This window comes from Chiroxiphia lanceolata, chromosome 2 (genome assembly GCF_009829145.1).
Source record: "Chiroxiphia lanceolata isolate bChiLan1 chromosome 2, bChiLan1.pri, whole genome shotgun sequence".
In the NCBI taxonomy this organism is placed as follows: domain Eukaryota; kingdom Metazoa; phylum Chordata; class Aves; order Passeriformes; family Pipridae; genus Chiroxiphia; species Chiroxiphia lanceolata.
In genome coordinates, this window is record NC_045638.1 from 10388437 (window position 1) to 10404384 (window position 15948).

At 35.1% G+C, this 15948-nt stretch overlaps 1 protein-coding gene across 9 annotated transcripts in view; it reads left to right on the top strand.

Annotated features, from left to right (window-relative positions):
- The window catches only part of DMD (dystrophin), a 922945-nt gene that overhangs the window by 140120 nt on the left and 766877 nt on the right, over positions 1–15948 (top strand). For all 9 annotated transcript variants that reach the window (XM_032679549.1, XM_032679551.1, XM_032679556.1 and 6 more), the window contains one exon: positions 137–255. In XM_032679549.1, coding sequence (XP_032535440.1) covers positions 137–255 — 119 coding nt within the window. The remainder of the gene's footprint in view (positions 1–136; positions 256–15948) is intronic.

Sequence of the window (15948 nt, forward strand, 5' to 3'; positions counted from 1 at the left end):
CAATCGATTTGGCATTTATTTTCAAATTTGATTATGAAAATAAAAAAGCAGTAGCTGATGCTGATGGATGGCCTTAGAAATACATAAATAAATCTAAGACTGAAAAATAAGAAACTTACTCTTATTTTTGCTTTAGACCAGACCTGTTTGATTGGAATGCTGTTGCTTCTCAGCCGTCACCTGTACAACGATTAGAACATGCATTCAACATAGCCCGGCAGCACCTGGGCATAGAGAAACTCCTTGATCCTGAAGGTAAGTAGAAATTACGGGTTTTTTTCCTCTAAGTGGAAAATAAGTTTTTCCATGTATTTGATACTAAAATGAATTTGAATATTTTTTTGCATGAGAATGTAACATTTTGGAAGATAAGTTATACACTAAAACAAAATTCTTTATCTTTTACGGTTATCTTTTTGCTCTATTGAAATAACTTAAAATTGCCTGTATGTACATCCTCTAAAGAAACTTTCTTTCAGCTTCGGGACCAGATTTCTAATGTGCATGTACTGAATTGAAAGTGTCTCAATAAGTTGATGATTCCTGTTTCAAAGATTTAGAGCATCTGCACCTTTTATATCTTCTTGAAAGATCTTAATTTTAAATTATGTTGTAATATATATCCAAAATGTGAATTCAAACTCTAGATATTCATATATTTTAAGTATGACTTATACATCTCTGTATATTGAAATTTTATCAGGATGACATCTCATATCACTATTGTTTAATCTCACATGGTGGAATTGCCTATTTTACCTTAACTCTATCTTTTATATGTCCTTGTGCAGTCATGTTTGAAAGGTTCCTTATTTTTCACATGATATTTTTAATTTTGTCCATTTCTATATATTCTCTGCCATACTTCCTATACTGCTGACAGCCTAAGTAATTTTCCCTCAGAGGAAATTTCTAAAAAATATTTTACTTTAAGGCAATGGGAACAGCTGTTGTATTTCCTTTTAATAAATGCTTTTGTGTGTATAAGTGTATATAAAAATACTCTTTTTTCCTCATACTGTGATCCATTTGCTGTATTTTCATGGAATTTCCTATTAAGCCACTAAAAAATGCAGTTTTTTGTATGTTTGTCCTGTTCTCAGTGGCTCACCTCATGAGTTTTTGATGGGAAGAATTAGAATTCAACAAAAAGTAAAAATGAATGTAAAACAGAGCATTTAGTCTCTTAATATAACTGGACATGTGTCAATTTTTAAATAATAACCTTGTTCCCATGTATTTCTCTGGGAGAAATATTGAAAAAAAAAAATGTACTTGAACATCTCAAAGCTCCCTGCTCTGTAACCTCACTGCTTTGTACAGTGAAAAACTGTTAGAACAGATGGTTTTGTTCAAGATGGTGGTATTTTAACCTGTTTACAATTAAAGGAGGAGGATCTCATGAGGTGCTCACAACTGAAGCAGAAAGTAAGATTTGAGATGACAGGGACTTGCCACCTCATAGGTGAAAGGTTTGTGAGTGAGTCCAGAGTGTCTGTCTTGTGTGCAGTCAAAGTGCTGTCCTTGCACCAGGAATGTGTGGGGTGTCTGTATCTGACCCTGTGGAATAAATACCCAGTAAAACCAGTACAGCATTGCTTGCTAGTACATTGTGTTTCTTCTCTAGAACTCAGTTTTCGTGACCCACTGGAGGAAGAACAGGCCTTCTACATACTAAAGCATGAGCCTTTAAACTCTGAATGAGATCGGAATTGAAAACTGAGTGGTGCAACTGAATGGGCAGTCACAGTCTTTTCTATAACTGGTTAAACTTTCTTCTTAAAATAGATTAGTGAAAAAGCTATTTTCTGTATGCAAAAGTCACTTTTGATTAGACATTTTACTCTGGTTTTGGCAAAGATACTTGCAGTCGTTTAGCCAACAACTGAAGAACTCTTAAACATTGGTGATTTTCTGAATGTCTGCTGAATATTTGCTATTCAGTATTGTAAATCACAGTGCTGACCTCCTATTTTTTCCCCCTCCATAAACTTTTCCAAAGGAAAAATAAATTCTGTACATGACTGAAACCATGAATTTTTGAAAGTAACATCTTTGTTCATGATAATAAATTACCAGAATTACTGGTATATAAGCAAGTGAGAAATCTTGTTTGAAAGTTCTAGCATACTCTCTCTTTAATTTTACTTTTTATATTTATGACTTCTCTTAATTAGGTGCTCAAATAGCTCTTTAACAGCATATTGTGTAACGACACTGTCTTCTCTGGCCACAAAATGCTACTCTCTCAGAACAAAAAGGGAGTATGTAGTGGTGAAACATTATTTTCATGTAACTTAATACTTTTCAAAACAGTACACGTGTAATTTGTGAACACTTTAAAATTTGGTTTTGTTACTTAAATATTTGATGTCTCAATGTTTTGAAAAAATTAAGTAGAAAGGAAGCCACTGTTCAGGAAAGACCTACTCTTCTGCAGCCATGTATAATAGTCAAAAAAGAAGAGGTTTGGGGGTTTTTGTCTTCTGAAGTTACTGGTGATTGATATATGTTGAAACAGATGTCTAGGAAGTCTGTCTTAGCAATTAGATTTTGAAAAGTAAATATTTATATTTTGCCAAACTTTGGTTCTCTAGATTGTATATGAACTTTGTTTATTTCTGAGGTTGCTGATAGTTAAAGTCTGTCCAATGAGAAACAGTCAGTTTATTTCTGAGGCTGTTGATATTTTAAGTCTATCCCATGAGCAGCCTTTAAAACGAAGTTTTAGAATTGAATCTCCATTTCAATCACAGAAATGGTTAATATATAGTCTTTAAGTACTTCTTGTAAAAGCTGTGTTATATAAGTTAAAGCTTTCCTATTTTGATTCATGCAGAGATGAGATGATCATTCTTGTTATTGTCCTTACTTATATAGTTTACTAAAAATGCCTTTTTATATCAGTAGTGTATCTTAAAGAAGGTGCTTTAGTTTGGTTTTTAAGCAAGTAAACTTAACAAAACCTACCCTAGCAGATTATATTTATACTTGCATCTTAAAACACACTTGGCATCTCCAATAGAAATTTTTTTTCTGTGTCCTTCAATTATCTTAGGAAATTCTTTTTTTTTTTTATATGCAAGTCCTAAAGTAGTTTGACAACGTTGTCTTGTTCCTGTTTTGATACATTGGCATTGTATCTTGTCTTTGAAGCTTGGTGATGTCTTTACAGAGTATGTAACCTTACTAACTTCCCCTTAAAAATAGAAAGCAGTATGTCTTTCTGCTTATAGCTTTCCTTTAAGCAAAATTAGCTAAGGAAAGGTTGTGATTAATCAGGTGTTATCTGAAGATACAGTGTTTTTATGTAAATTCCCAAAATAGGCAACATATGCAGTGTAGATTAAATTCTGCAAAGCTAATCTGCAATCAGAATGTTCATAATATAAGGGGAGGGGGGAAGAAGCAAATAAACTTGTCTACAAGAGTAGGATATGTGGTAGGAGCTTTATTCAAGCCTTTTTGCTTTCCTTTTCAGTCAGAAGATATGAGAAAACTGACACCATTCCACAGCAAATATTTTAAATATATGTTAGCTGTTGGTTCTTTGGTTTGATGTTGTTTGAGTGGTTTTTTTCTCTTTGATGTTGAAAAAGTATGTAGAAAAGCAAAAGGGATGAGTTTCTTTCCTTTCTTCTGTCATGAAATAACAGTGGGAGATTGAGCTCTGTTTGGATGCAGGAGCTGAATGTATGTTAAGTTTGCTGATGACTCCAATCTAGGAGGAGCTCTGAACTCCCTTGAGGGTAGAGAGGTCATACGGAAAGATCCAGACTAGAGAGGTGGGTATGAAATTTAAGAAGAGAAAATCCTTGATTCTTCACCTGGGACAGGGTAATCATATAGGTGCAAATTGAGGGAAGAGAATCTCAAGAGCAGCAGTATAGAAAGAGATCTTGAGGTTGGGTTGAAGGCAAGTTGGACATAACAGTGTGCCCTGGCAGCCAGAAGAGCCAACCATGTCCTGGGATGCATCAAGCATTTCGTTGTCCCATTCAGTTCTGTGCTGGTGCAGGTTCTGTGATTAGGAGAAGGTTCACCCAGTGGGTGGTCAGACACTGGAACAGACTCCTCAATGAAGTGGTCATGGCACCAAGCCTGCCACAGTTCAAAGAGTATCTGGACAACGCCCTTAGTCATATGGTTTAGTTTTGGGTAGTCCTGCAAGGAGCAGGGAATTGAGCTCAGTGATCTTTTTGGGTCCTTTCCAACTCAACATATTCTATGGTCTTTTTGATTGAATCTTGTCGGTGAGTGACATGTGAGCAGGTTTAAATGTCTATCTGGTGTTTGCTACCATAGCGTATGAAAGATAACAAGAGGAAAACGTAAGATTAGGCATGGAAAATTGGTGGATGTCAGCAGGCAGGATTCAAAGGAAAAATGTGTTTGTAAACTGAACTTTTTAGGCTGAAGTATGCCTGCGTGATTCACAATGGCCTTCTGTTGTAAGACATTTATGATTATTCAGCTAAGATAATAGTCTCTCTGATCCTTTCAAAGAATAAATATTTATTGTGCCTTGGTTGCTCAAAACTAGCATTTGTTGTCAAATATTAGTTACCAAAGCCAGGTAATTTTAATACTGATTTCTCTTCAGATTTGAATGGCAAAGCCAGTTTGTGGGTAAACTTCTACTGCAGTAATTTTATTTTTTTAATGTTAATTTCTTTTCCTTTTTTAAAAAATAAAAAATAAAACAATTACTCTTGATACAACTAAGAAAAATTTTGAACTGATTTTTTCACACTTTGCTGCTGCCTGTTGTGGTTTTCTGGATGTAAATTTCAGGAGATATACTGAAAGGTATTATGTTGATTGTTGTGTATCCACTTTTTCAGAAGCATCTTTTTAAATTTCACTAAGCAAGGAATAGGACAAGCAAACAGCAACAAGTGTTGTGGTCAGCAATACATTGTGGTTACATGCTATTGGCTGGAAAATGACTTTTACCCTTTACTTTGGGAATGATCTCTCAGAAACTGAATCTGGGAATACATCTGAGCTGTTCTCTTTCCCCTTACAACAAGCAGTGGGGTAGCAGCAGCAGCATAAGTGTCTCTGTGCTTCCTTCTAGCAACAAACATCTGATTCCTGATTTAATGAACTTGTCCCTGCTGTCATTTTGCTGGGTCTTGTGCTTGTTTGTGCTAGCCTGATAATAAATGGACTGTGAAGTTATATAATGGTATTTCTGCTGTCCTTTTCAGGTAAAGTAATTATCCAGTTTCTTATACTTTGTGTAGCCTGATAAAAAAAAACCTCATTTAATCTGTCCCAGTCACATTTTCTGTATTTTTCCTTAATTTGCACTGATGACATGAGTTTTTGGCACAATTATTAAGTGATAATGAGACTCAGACAGTTTTCCATAACTTTTTTGTTTGATCTTGACTTCCTATACTTCTGTGTCTCAAGAGTAATGGATTCTACCATATCGGAGCACAGAGAAGAGGGGAAAAAACTGTCAGCACTGTAATTCTTGAAGTTGTTAACCGTGTCTGTACCCAGTAGTTCTATACAGTGATAATACTGTTTTTCAGTTCACTTTACTACCCTTGCTGATGTGGCTTATGTCAAGGGAGTATGAGAAGTTGGGTTTTTTCCTATTGTGCCCTAAAATTTAGAAATGTTTTGCCTTGTACAGTGCCAGCGTGGGGGAAAAAGATATTTTTTTTAAGGGCAGGAGGGAGACAAATCACAGGGGCTATGTTTGATATCATGCTGCTGAGAAAAGTCAAGGAAAATACTGGCTCAAGCTCAGAAATCATTATTTCAGTTTCACAAAAACTTTACAATGGTTAGAAAATAAAATGGAAAAGGATTGTTTTCTTAAGGCTCCTTTTGGTTCTCAAAACCAGGAATGCTTTTGATTAAATAAGAGAGAAGTCTACAGGATTCACATTAATAAGTACAGCAAAAAGTACTTTTGCTTTACTGTTTGCCAGTACAAATTACATCTCTAATGCTGACATATCATCATGCCATATCATGTACTTTGTCTTCAGCTGTTAGCACAGCTATGAAATGCAGAACAAGGGAAGGGCTGTGGAAATACCTTCAAAACTAACAGTAAAATATATAAAATTTTATATGAATGACATTGTAATACGTATAGGTTTTCCAAATGGTTGCTAGCTTGATCTATATTCCTGTTTGTAGTATTTTACTCTACAATTTCTTTTTAGAAATATTTGCCCCAAAAATTAAAATGCATTTCTTCTTTAGCTACTGATGAGGTGAAAGTCCTGACTTTTCTTTGCAGTCTTAAGCAAATACGAATAGTCAGCAAAAATGATAAATTCACTAGACTCCATCTAAACCCACTTTATCTTTCGTGTTTATTAATAGATTTATTACTACCTCTTTGACCTGTGAGCAATTGAATTACCAAGAGATGACTCAACAATCAGTAGCTTTTACAGATTTCCATGGAAATAAATGACTTGAAGGGTACTGTATTAAGAGACTCAAGGACAGAATAGGCCCTTCCACTTACGAGTGGGAAAATTTAAAATAACTGTGATTTAATTTGGAGCGGGGCACATATGCTACAAAAGAAATTGTAAGATTTGCTATGACAATGGGTTTGCAGCTTACAATATAAATTGAAGTACTGAACTTGAATTGTAAAGAGCTCTGTAGTAACTTTGAATAGCAGCTGCTATTGTTAACAGTTCAGCAGTGGTTAGGTATAAGGATTAGTATCCAGAACGTCTGAAAGTATTTAGAAATGAAGATAGACTTTTCTACCTCTGTTTTGACTAGGTAAGGAGTTCTGCCTATATTCTAAGGGACTCCAGACCTCTCTTATCATTGATAGCATTAAGTCCTTGTTTTAATAAAACCCAGAGCACACAGCTATGGAAAACACTTTGGAGCTGACAGTATGCTACTGAGTAATCTGCACACTGTAAAATGTATGTGGCTTAGTGTATTTCTCAGCTGAAATGTGTTAAGGAATCTTTAACACAGCGAATGCTTTTTCTATTTGTCCTGTTATTGCTCTGTTTTGTGTGTTCTGTCAGTAAGAATGACCTCACCATAAGTGTCACATAAAGGCACATATGCCGTCTTTTGAACTTCCAGTAATATTTCTCTGTTGCAAGCAAGGAAAACAAGGGCTCTTGCAAAGAGCCATGTGTTAAGAAAACACATGTAAACAAAATTTGTTAACCAGAAGTTAAGGGTTTTTCTGCTCTACAAATATATTGAGATCACATAAGGTAATAGTTATTAACTATTGTCATGCGTCAAAGTGAAATGGGAAAATAACCCTTTCTCTGAGGACCTTATGACAAAGAGATTTGTTTCTGTACATATAAATAAAAAAGATTTTAATTTTTTTCTTCTCTGTTAAGGTAGGAAAAACCACTGATTTTTGTGATTGCTTGAAATTATGGAGAGCTAAGACTCAAGAAATACACAGGAGTTTTGGAGATTGTGTAGATTATATCAACACAAGTAAAAGTATTAGAAGGAAGAGGACTTACTTAACCTTTCATCTGGGACATGATGGCTTTCTATAGGATATATCTTACCAATTTGTCCATCCTTGCACATGTTTTTTTATATATCATACATCATCTGTACAATATATATAAATACTACTACTAAATACACAATCCAGCAAGGATAAACTAACAAATTAAGAAAACAAGCTCTTGATATAACACGAATTTGGATGCTGAGTGTTTGTCTTATTACCCTTTTAATGTCTGACTGAATATTTCTGTAATATCATAGTAACACAAATAGCATAAAACTAAATGAAGTGTGTGTGTTTTTCCATAGGACCAAAAAAAAGAAAGCTGCACTAAAACACATGAAAAATCTAACAGCAATGATACCTGTAAAATGTTTTTTATAAATGAAAGTAGGGGTTGTATTAATATAATGAACAGGTATCCTCCTAGTTACAGATAGAAGTCATATTCATCTTGGATTTTTAGTGATGGTGTAATTCAGGCATACTACTATGCATGTCCTTAAAACTATATCATAGTTTATAGCAGTGTTGTTATTAAAATTGGTAGGCTTCAGTGACCACAGCTACTGTTCTTCATATGATGCTGGGAGCATAATGAATGAGGTATTGTAAAGATTTCAGTCATTTCTCACCTAAATGTTCTGTCCAGCTTCTTTCAAGGTGAGAAGGAGCAGAGTAAATCTCTGCTGCTGAGCTACAGCAGGAATTGGAGTGGAAGGGAGAGATGGGCTGCAATATCAGTCTGCAGATTAGACCCTGGTGGTGAAAACTGGGTGTTGCAGGTACTGCAAAGAACACACAGGTGTTTGCACTGTGACCCTACTTTTTGGCAAATTTTTCTTTTAAATTTTCAGATTTAGGACACTTTACGACCTCGTACCCCCAGGCACACACACATCAAAAAGAGTGATATTCTAAATACTCCTGTACTTCACGTCAAAATGCTACTTCTATAAGTTACCTCCTGGTCCTGCTTAAGCAGATCATTTCCCTCTTTGATGCATGGTCTTCTAGTTACCTGTGGTTTTACGATTCTCTACCTTGCTTTGCTGATTTTGGTTTTTTGTTTGGGGTTTTTTGGGTCGTTCGTTGGTTGGGTTTTCTTTGGGGATTTCTTTTTTTTTTTATTATTTTTTACTAGTCCGAAGTTCTTTATAATTTTTTTGGGTCTGTGTTAGTATTTTGCAATCACAGTGCTTCAGAACACTCTGGCAAATTGCAATAATTGGTTTACTCTGGCAAATAATCACATAGGTTTCCTTGCCACTATATCACAATGCGTGTAGTTTTCTGTCTGTCACTACTAATACTGTGTTTTATCATAATTTTTTTCCTAAATAAATCTCTTCTGTAAGAGTGTTAAAATATTAATCCAGCTTCAATTTTGTGTTATTTCTTTGCCAAATTTCTTATGTAAATAGATTGTGTCTTCTGCTGGGACTTGATATGTCCGTAATCCATGCTTTAGGCTAAAATTGTGGAGTTTTTAACTCTGTATTTTAGTGAATGAAGTCCTTTGGAACTGTGTATATAATTCTTAGTTGCTCAAAATAATCACTGATGGAAAACAACTGAGAAGAGATCAATTATACACAGAATTATGTTGTTTGATGCATCAGGACAGAGAATGAAATAAGTATATCCAAGTCTTATTACCACAAAGGAAGAAGAAGGTTTGTTTAGGTGAATGTTCAGCACATAGTCTGAGAAGTTTCTGAGAGTGCATAGCAATGCATATATCTTCTCTGGATATTTTGTCTCACGATAATTTACGAAGATGTAAAAGCATTGTATTTGCTCAGCCAACAAAAGTTCTATTACATTTTAAATAAACTTCAATTGAAGTAAGGAGATTTATCTGTTAGAACAGGTTTTACTCTACTTATTGTAAATCAAGTGTGGTTCTTCAAACTGAGAATAGGCCCAGATCAAAACATGCTGCTTTGATCTTAGAATCCCAGTTCCTACAAAAACATTCCGCGATCTGTACCTTCAGCACTGTAATACACGTACAAATACATGTATAATTAAAAAAAGGCTTTTTGAAAATAGAGTTGGTTCATGTAAGGAGTTATGGAGTATCGAAGATGTCACTCAGAGGTTAGCACTCTATGAAAATGTAGATGAGGACTTTGGCTTAAAATTAACCCCCTCTATTTGTATCTTAATATTCTTCAATTTTTTTTTGATAACTGAAAGGATTTACTCTATTTAGATACCATTATCTGCCTGTCTGTTATTGATCTGAAATGTTCCTAAAAAGATTACTTAATTTGAAAGAACAACTCATGCAGGTATCTTGAGACTTCTGAACTTTTGATTTTGTCACAAATGGAAGGGTGATTAGGTCCTGCTAGGAATGAATAATGTTAATTGTTGATGTTTCAAATTTCTGGATCTGAAATAGGAGGTACTTCCTTTGAGGCAGGCTATTCCCACTACCCCTCTAAATACAACAGAGCACAATTTTGGCCAAACAAGGAAATATAAATGAAATATTAACCAGCTCCTAAAACCTGGTAATAGGTCAGAAGTTTGAGACAAGTCAACCGACATGTCAGGCCTTGTACTGGGAACAAAACATTGATTTATGTACAGAAATAATCTACTTAGCCTGAACATAAATGCCATATAAAGACAGTTGTTACATATTGAGATTGGAACTTTTGAGTGTTTTGGTTTTGCTACCACAATTTAAAAACAGTAAAGAAAAAAAAAAAAAGGGAGGGAGGTGGTTTTCCAAATTTGCAAGTTACCATTTAGTTCCTGTGCAGAGAGGGAGGTTCCACAGCCCCTGCTCTGTACAGTAAAGAAACATTTGTGGGTGCAGCAAATGCTGATAATCTGGTTTGTTTGTCATGCAAGATCTTCTAAAAAGGAATAAGATTCTGTTCTTCCAGTGGCAGACAAATAGAAAACCCATAATTTTTAAAACACCGATTCCTCTTTAGAGTCAAACTGCTTGTGTGTTTTCCAGTTGATGTGTGTTATGTGTTTTTTCAATGCTAATAATTCTCATAGGCAGAAAAAGTCTCTTGTGCATTAGGAGAGCTGTATGAAATCTTAGTAAATCATTGAGCCCCAAGTGGAAATGCTGGACTTTCTCCTCCTGGTGCTTGTTAGCAGAAGGTCATTTGAAACATATTTGTTGACCAGGTGATGGAAGACACAGATTTGAGTTGAAGCCTCTAGAAAAGAAATGGAAGGAAGAAATTAATCGAAATCTTAACCTTTCGGGTAGAATGAATGTAATTGAATTTTAATCTCTAGACCAGAATTTGACATCTGAATTGGTTTCTTAGACTCTACAGTCATAGAAGATCCACATTTTTGAGTCATCTTAGGTGTATCTTTTGGCCTTGACTCTGAGCTAGTTTGTGTGTGTAAGTGCAACTTTGTGAGTTGTATCACAGCCTTTAAGCATGACTGTCCTGAGGTAAAAATTTTTAAAAAGACCGTAAGAGATGTAATTCTCTCTGTAGTGATTTTCATCTTCAGTTGACATTCTTCCATAACAAGGCAGCGTATCTAAAGCCTAAATTAATTTCCTTATCACCTCAGTGTGTCCACTGTGTTAACACCTCCTGTGTTAATCCAGCAGACAAGACATTCTGGGCACTGTAATGGCTTTCCTGTACAGAAATCTGATTAGAAAAAAAACACCTTAAGAGAGGAATTTTCTCTTTTCCATACAATAAGTATTATTTTCTACTGATTTCAAAGAGAACACGTGGTAACGCTTGAAATGATTGAATCTTGAAATAGAAAAAAGAATCATCTATCCTCAGGCACTTCTTGCATTCTTAATATATTAAAATGAAAGTGTATGGAAAGCAGGACTACAGAAATTTGAAAGAGAAACTTCCTTAGTTTTTCTCAGTTATTTTCCAAATTTTTCTAGCTTTGAAGTTCACTTTTAAAAGAGGAAGAAACTGTATTATCATAGTCTTCATAGAAGGTGGGGTTATTCATTTTCTGGTCTTTCTGGGGATAATTTGCTTTGCAAATAAGGAAAAAAAGCTGTTTCTAAATTGCTGTAAAACTCTAGTCTATTGTTGTGGATGATTTTCAGTGGCTTCACTGAAACAATGTAGCTTGAATAACCTTGATTCAGTCATAGATATTGAAGTTCAAAGGATTTATGTGAAGTTCTCAGGCATTCAAATGGCAAATAGCAGTCACTGATGGGGCACTTGCAAAAAAAAAAAGAAGAAAGAATAAATACATTAAAAAAATAAATTAGCAAGTATTTAGGGGATCTAACTTTCTCTGTTATCCTCTAACTTTTTTTTTTTTTTTCTATCAGTTTTTAAAGTGATGGCTTAATGAACAGTGGCTTTCATGGCAGTTACTTTCTGGAAGGTTGGTGTAAAGAAACAGACTGAAATGAACGTTACAAGAGAATCTTAACATAAAAATTAGAACGTGCATGTGTTTTTTGGTAGGTATAGAAAGTAATTGTTTTATGACACGATTAGAGGATAATGTCTGTCACAATTGCCAGCTGGAGTCCAACCAAGAGGGTGATATTTGTTGTTAGAGTAATCATGGATTTACTTCCAAAGAAGGTGTTTTGGAACTTAAATTTTTTCCATTTTCCTTGTAGTTTGCTTCAATTTGTCAGGAGATTTTTCTTTTGTATAGCATCTTGCAGGAAGTAGGTGGTAGATCATCTTCTACTAGTTGTAATTGCTCTACTTGTCATTAAATTCACTGATACATTAGTTAGTGCACCAATATCAGTAGAAAAATAAATTGTTATGAATTAATGAGGTTTATACTCTCTGTGAACAATGGTTTTGTGATGTGACCTTTAGAGATTACTCTACCAAACAGCTGAAGGGGGTCCATAAAAAATCAGCCCGAAATAAGGAGAAGCTGCTTGAGCCATAACTAAAGTAGTCCTCTGAATGTGAGTGGAGGGACAGGCTTAAACACAGGGGTTTTTTTAGTAGCTCATGTTTTAAAAGGATACGGTGATCAGCAGAGACAAACTGATGTGAATCAGTTGTAGTGCTTGGAATGAAGTGACTTGGGGGCAAATGGAGTGATGCTCCTGAAATTACTTCTTAGTCACCAAGAAGCAGGGAATGGTATTGGACAAGATAATGGCTCTCTGATATCTGTTATGGCTGTTTTTTCCCTTTCATGGAAATAGTACTTTTTTACATTCTGGAAACGTGCTTGACTGTGCTATACTATGACTACCTAGTTTTCCTTAAATAAATAGGAAACTTTCAAGAATTTTCAAAGAAGTTATAAATATTTAATATTTCTACTTTAATATTTTGAAATTATTAAGACTTCAGGATTGAAACCAATGATGTCTCTTAAAAGTCACTTAAATATAATGGTGGCTTAAATAAAAATGCCCGTATCAATGGGCAAAATGGAATATCATCAGTCATGTTGAATTTGAATACATTAAGGCCATACAAAGTGGTTCTTGGTATTTTTTTATTCAAAGCGTACACGCAGCTCTGAACTTGATGAAAAATCACCTCTACTCTTGCATATTTGGTGAATGACTTCTCCAGGAATCACTGTCTAATGATGGATGAAAACCCATTCAAGTTTCTACATTTCTCACTGTTGTAAAACTTAAACAATTTAAATGAAAGGAATTTAAATCCCTCATTATTATGGTGTTGTTTTGCTGTGACAGCCTCCCTGACTTTTGCACAACCGTGTAAATTATTACTCTGTCTTCAGAGCTGCCATAGAAAAGCAGCAGTCAGTGATCTGCCTCCCTGCATGGTTGTATAACATTGTTCATGCTCAATGCAAGACAACTAAAACTACAGGAGACTGTAATTTACTGCCCATTTTCCTAATTTTTCCAGCCAGAAATCGTCATGGGTCTTTTCTGTTCTCTGTAGTCCGATTTCACGTGTAAATGCACACAAGTTGTCTTGTGACATGTAGCGTGGGCCCAGAGTATGTTCCTGGACCCAGATGCTGAAAAGCAGTCAGGGGAATAAAAATTTTGCAAACAACAATGACTCAGTTCTGGAAAATAGGGGACTGAAAATATTTTTCAGGGCTAACATGCTCTTTTTACTAGGGGTTCTATATGATAGAGAAAACACAAAAATACCACTTGCTGCTAACTTAATTCTCATAAAAATATTGTGGGTTTTGTCAGCTTCAGAACTCAGTCAATAAATCTGAGGTGTAAATTATTTTTTTTTTTAAAGAATAGCTTCTTTTCTAAATTTCTGCTTGTGTTTTAATTTACCTGAACTGAGAGATCACTAAGCACTGACACTGACATCATGTGGTCCTCCTTGCCTCACTGAAGGGGCTGGGTGTAACTTGTGGCAATAACAAGGGAGAAGAGAAGGCTGGGATGAAAAAGGGGAGAATGGGAACAGGGGGAGGCCAGGCAAGGTGTTTGAAATGAAGTGAGCCTGGAAGAGAAACTGGATCTGGCAAAGATATTTCTTGGGGAAACATGTTTTCCCCTAAGTATTTAGATGTCCTCTTTTGTTTCTCAATAATTAAATCAGTATTTAAATTTAGCTTTTGTTATTTGGTAATAAATGAACTCAAGAGCCCTAAGCTGAGTCTGTTTTGCCTGCAACAGTAACTGGTGAGTGATTTCCCTGTCTCTATTTTAACCTGTAAGTTTTCTCACCCTTGTTCTTTCTGTTTTCCCTCCTTGTCCCATGGAGAGCGAGCAAGTTTATGGATGGGGCTTGTTTGCTAGCCACATCAACCCACAACCCTCAAACATATTAAATGGGACTAAACACAAATATAATCCAAATCAAAATAGATGTCAACTGGTGCTCTATCCTTGACTCTTCTTTTTTTGAACTCTTTCACCATTCAGATGATAATTAAAGATTTCCTTGGCCTCTGAAAGATATAACAATCTTATCTTCCTCTATCCCTGAAGAAAATTGGCTTAGAGCTCTGATGGCTGCCAGTGCCTTAGCTATTTGTAATTGACAGTGGCTTCCTAAGGTCAAGAAATATAAACCCAGCATTGTTGCACCTGGGACTAAAATCAGAAATACATTTATACTCCATTTTTGTATAACTGTGGAAGTGTTTGCTTAAAGTTTGCTTTCTCAATACGTGTATGACCTACAAGGTCATGATAGAATAAGATCTATATAAGTGAAATAAACTGAATATGATGAGGAAATGGTGCAAACGTGACCCTTGTTTACTCTCCTGATGTAACTTTTGTACATTCTGTATTCCTGTGCTTCTCCTCTGTGACTACAAACACCAGTAGATTGCCTGCAGGGGAATAATTGTCCTTTAGAACACATGTCTAAGGATTGATATTTATAAACTGATGTATTAGACATTCCTGCTTGTAAAGAGTGAAAGGTGATTGCTGACAGGAACAAACTTTTAGAAAGATATATAGGCTAGTGTAATTCCACAAATTGTAGTCTGAGTATATCTGAAAGACTGTATAAAGCTCAGATGCATTGCTGCTCTGTGGACTCCATAGTAACTGTGTAGTCATTCCCCTGGTGTCACTAATTGATAGTGTTTTATCAACCAAGGGGGGTTTGCATGTTTATTAAAAGAAAGGATTCAGTTGTGAAATGAGAAGTAAAATTTAATAGACTTTTTTTAAGGAGAAATCATGTGCAAAAGAAACACACAGCATTAGAATATTAATATGCATTGAATTCTACTCAGTCATAAGTGGTTATCACATAGAAGATATCCAGGATGGCACAGCAGAATTCCATCATGCTTTTCCCAGCTTGCATGTGCTACTTCTAGCACTGTTTTTTGTCTGTAGCTTATTCTATGAATATTTTTCACTGTATGCATAAATGAATGTTATACTTTTTCTGCACTTAATATTCTGTGCTTTTGATTATTTTTTTCTCTAACTTAGGACTGCACTTGTCTTAAAACAGCTCCTGGGAATTAAATATTAGGAATGGAGAAAAGATAAGGAATATTCTAAATGTACCTATTGTGTGTTCTTATGTACTTTGGCATTCGTATTTAGAATTAATTCATAAAAACTGTTTAAAATAAGTATTTGGCATATTTAACCTCTGAAATTCAGATTGATCTCATCTCTTTTGACCTTCAGTGTTACGTGAACTGTATATTTATGTAGGTGAAGCCTTATTGAACAATGGCTTTAGTTCAATGAGCTGAGACAAATATTTCTTCTGCATTAGGAATGCACAATTTACCTTTTAACTTTAGGAAACACCAATCTTTCAAATAGTGCAAAGAACACTGGGAGTTTTTGCATGAGGGGCCTTTTATTTTTCTCTCTCTTGCACATGATGTGGCCAAATGCAAAGAGGTATTGTTCTAGTTTTCAAATTGCTAGCTAGAAAATTCCTACATCTAAACTGGAGCAGTCTTGGATGCTAAGTGGGGCTACATGTGTAAAAAATATGTTGACGAAAAACTCATTGGCAGGTGTGAAGCTTTCTTTATTCTTTGGCAGTAATCTCTTCCAT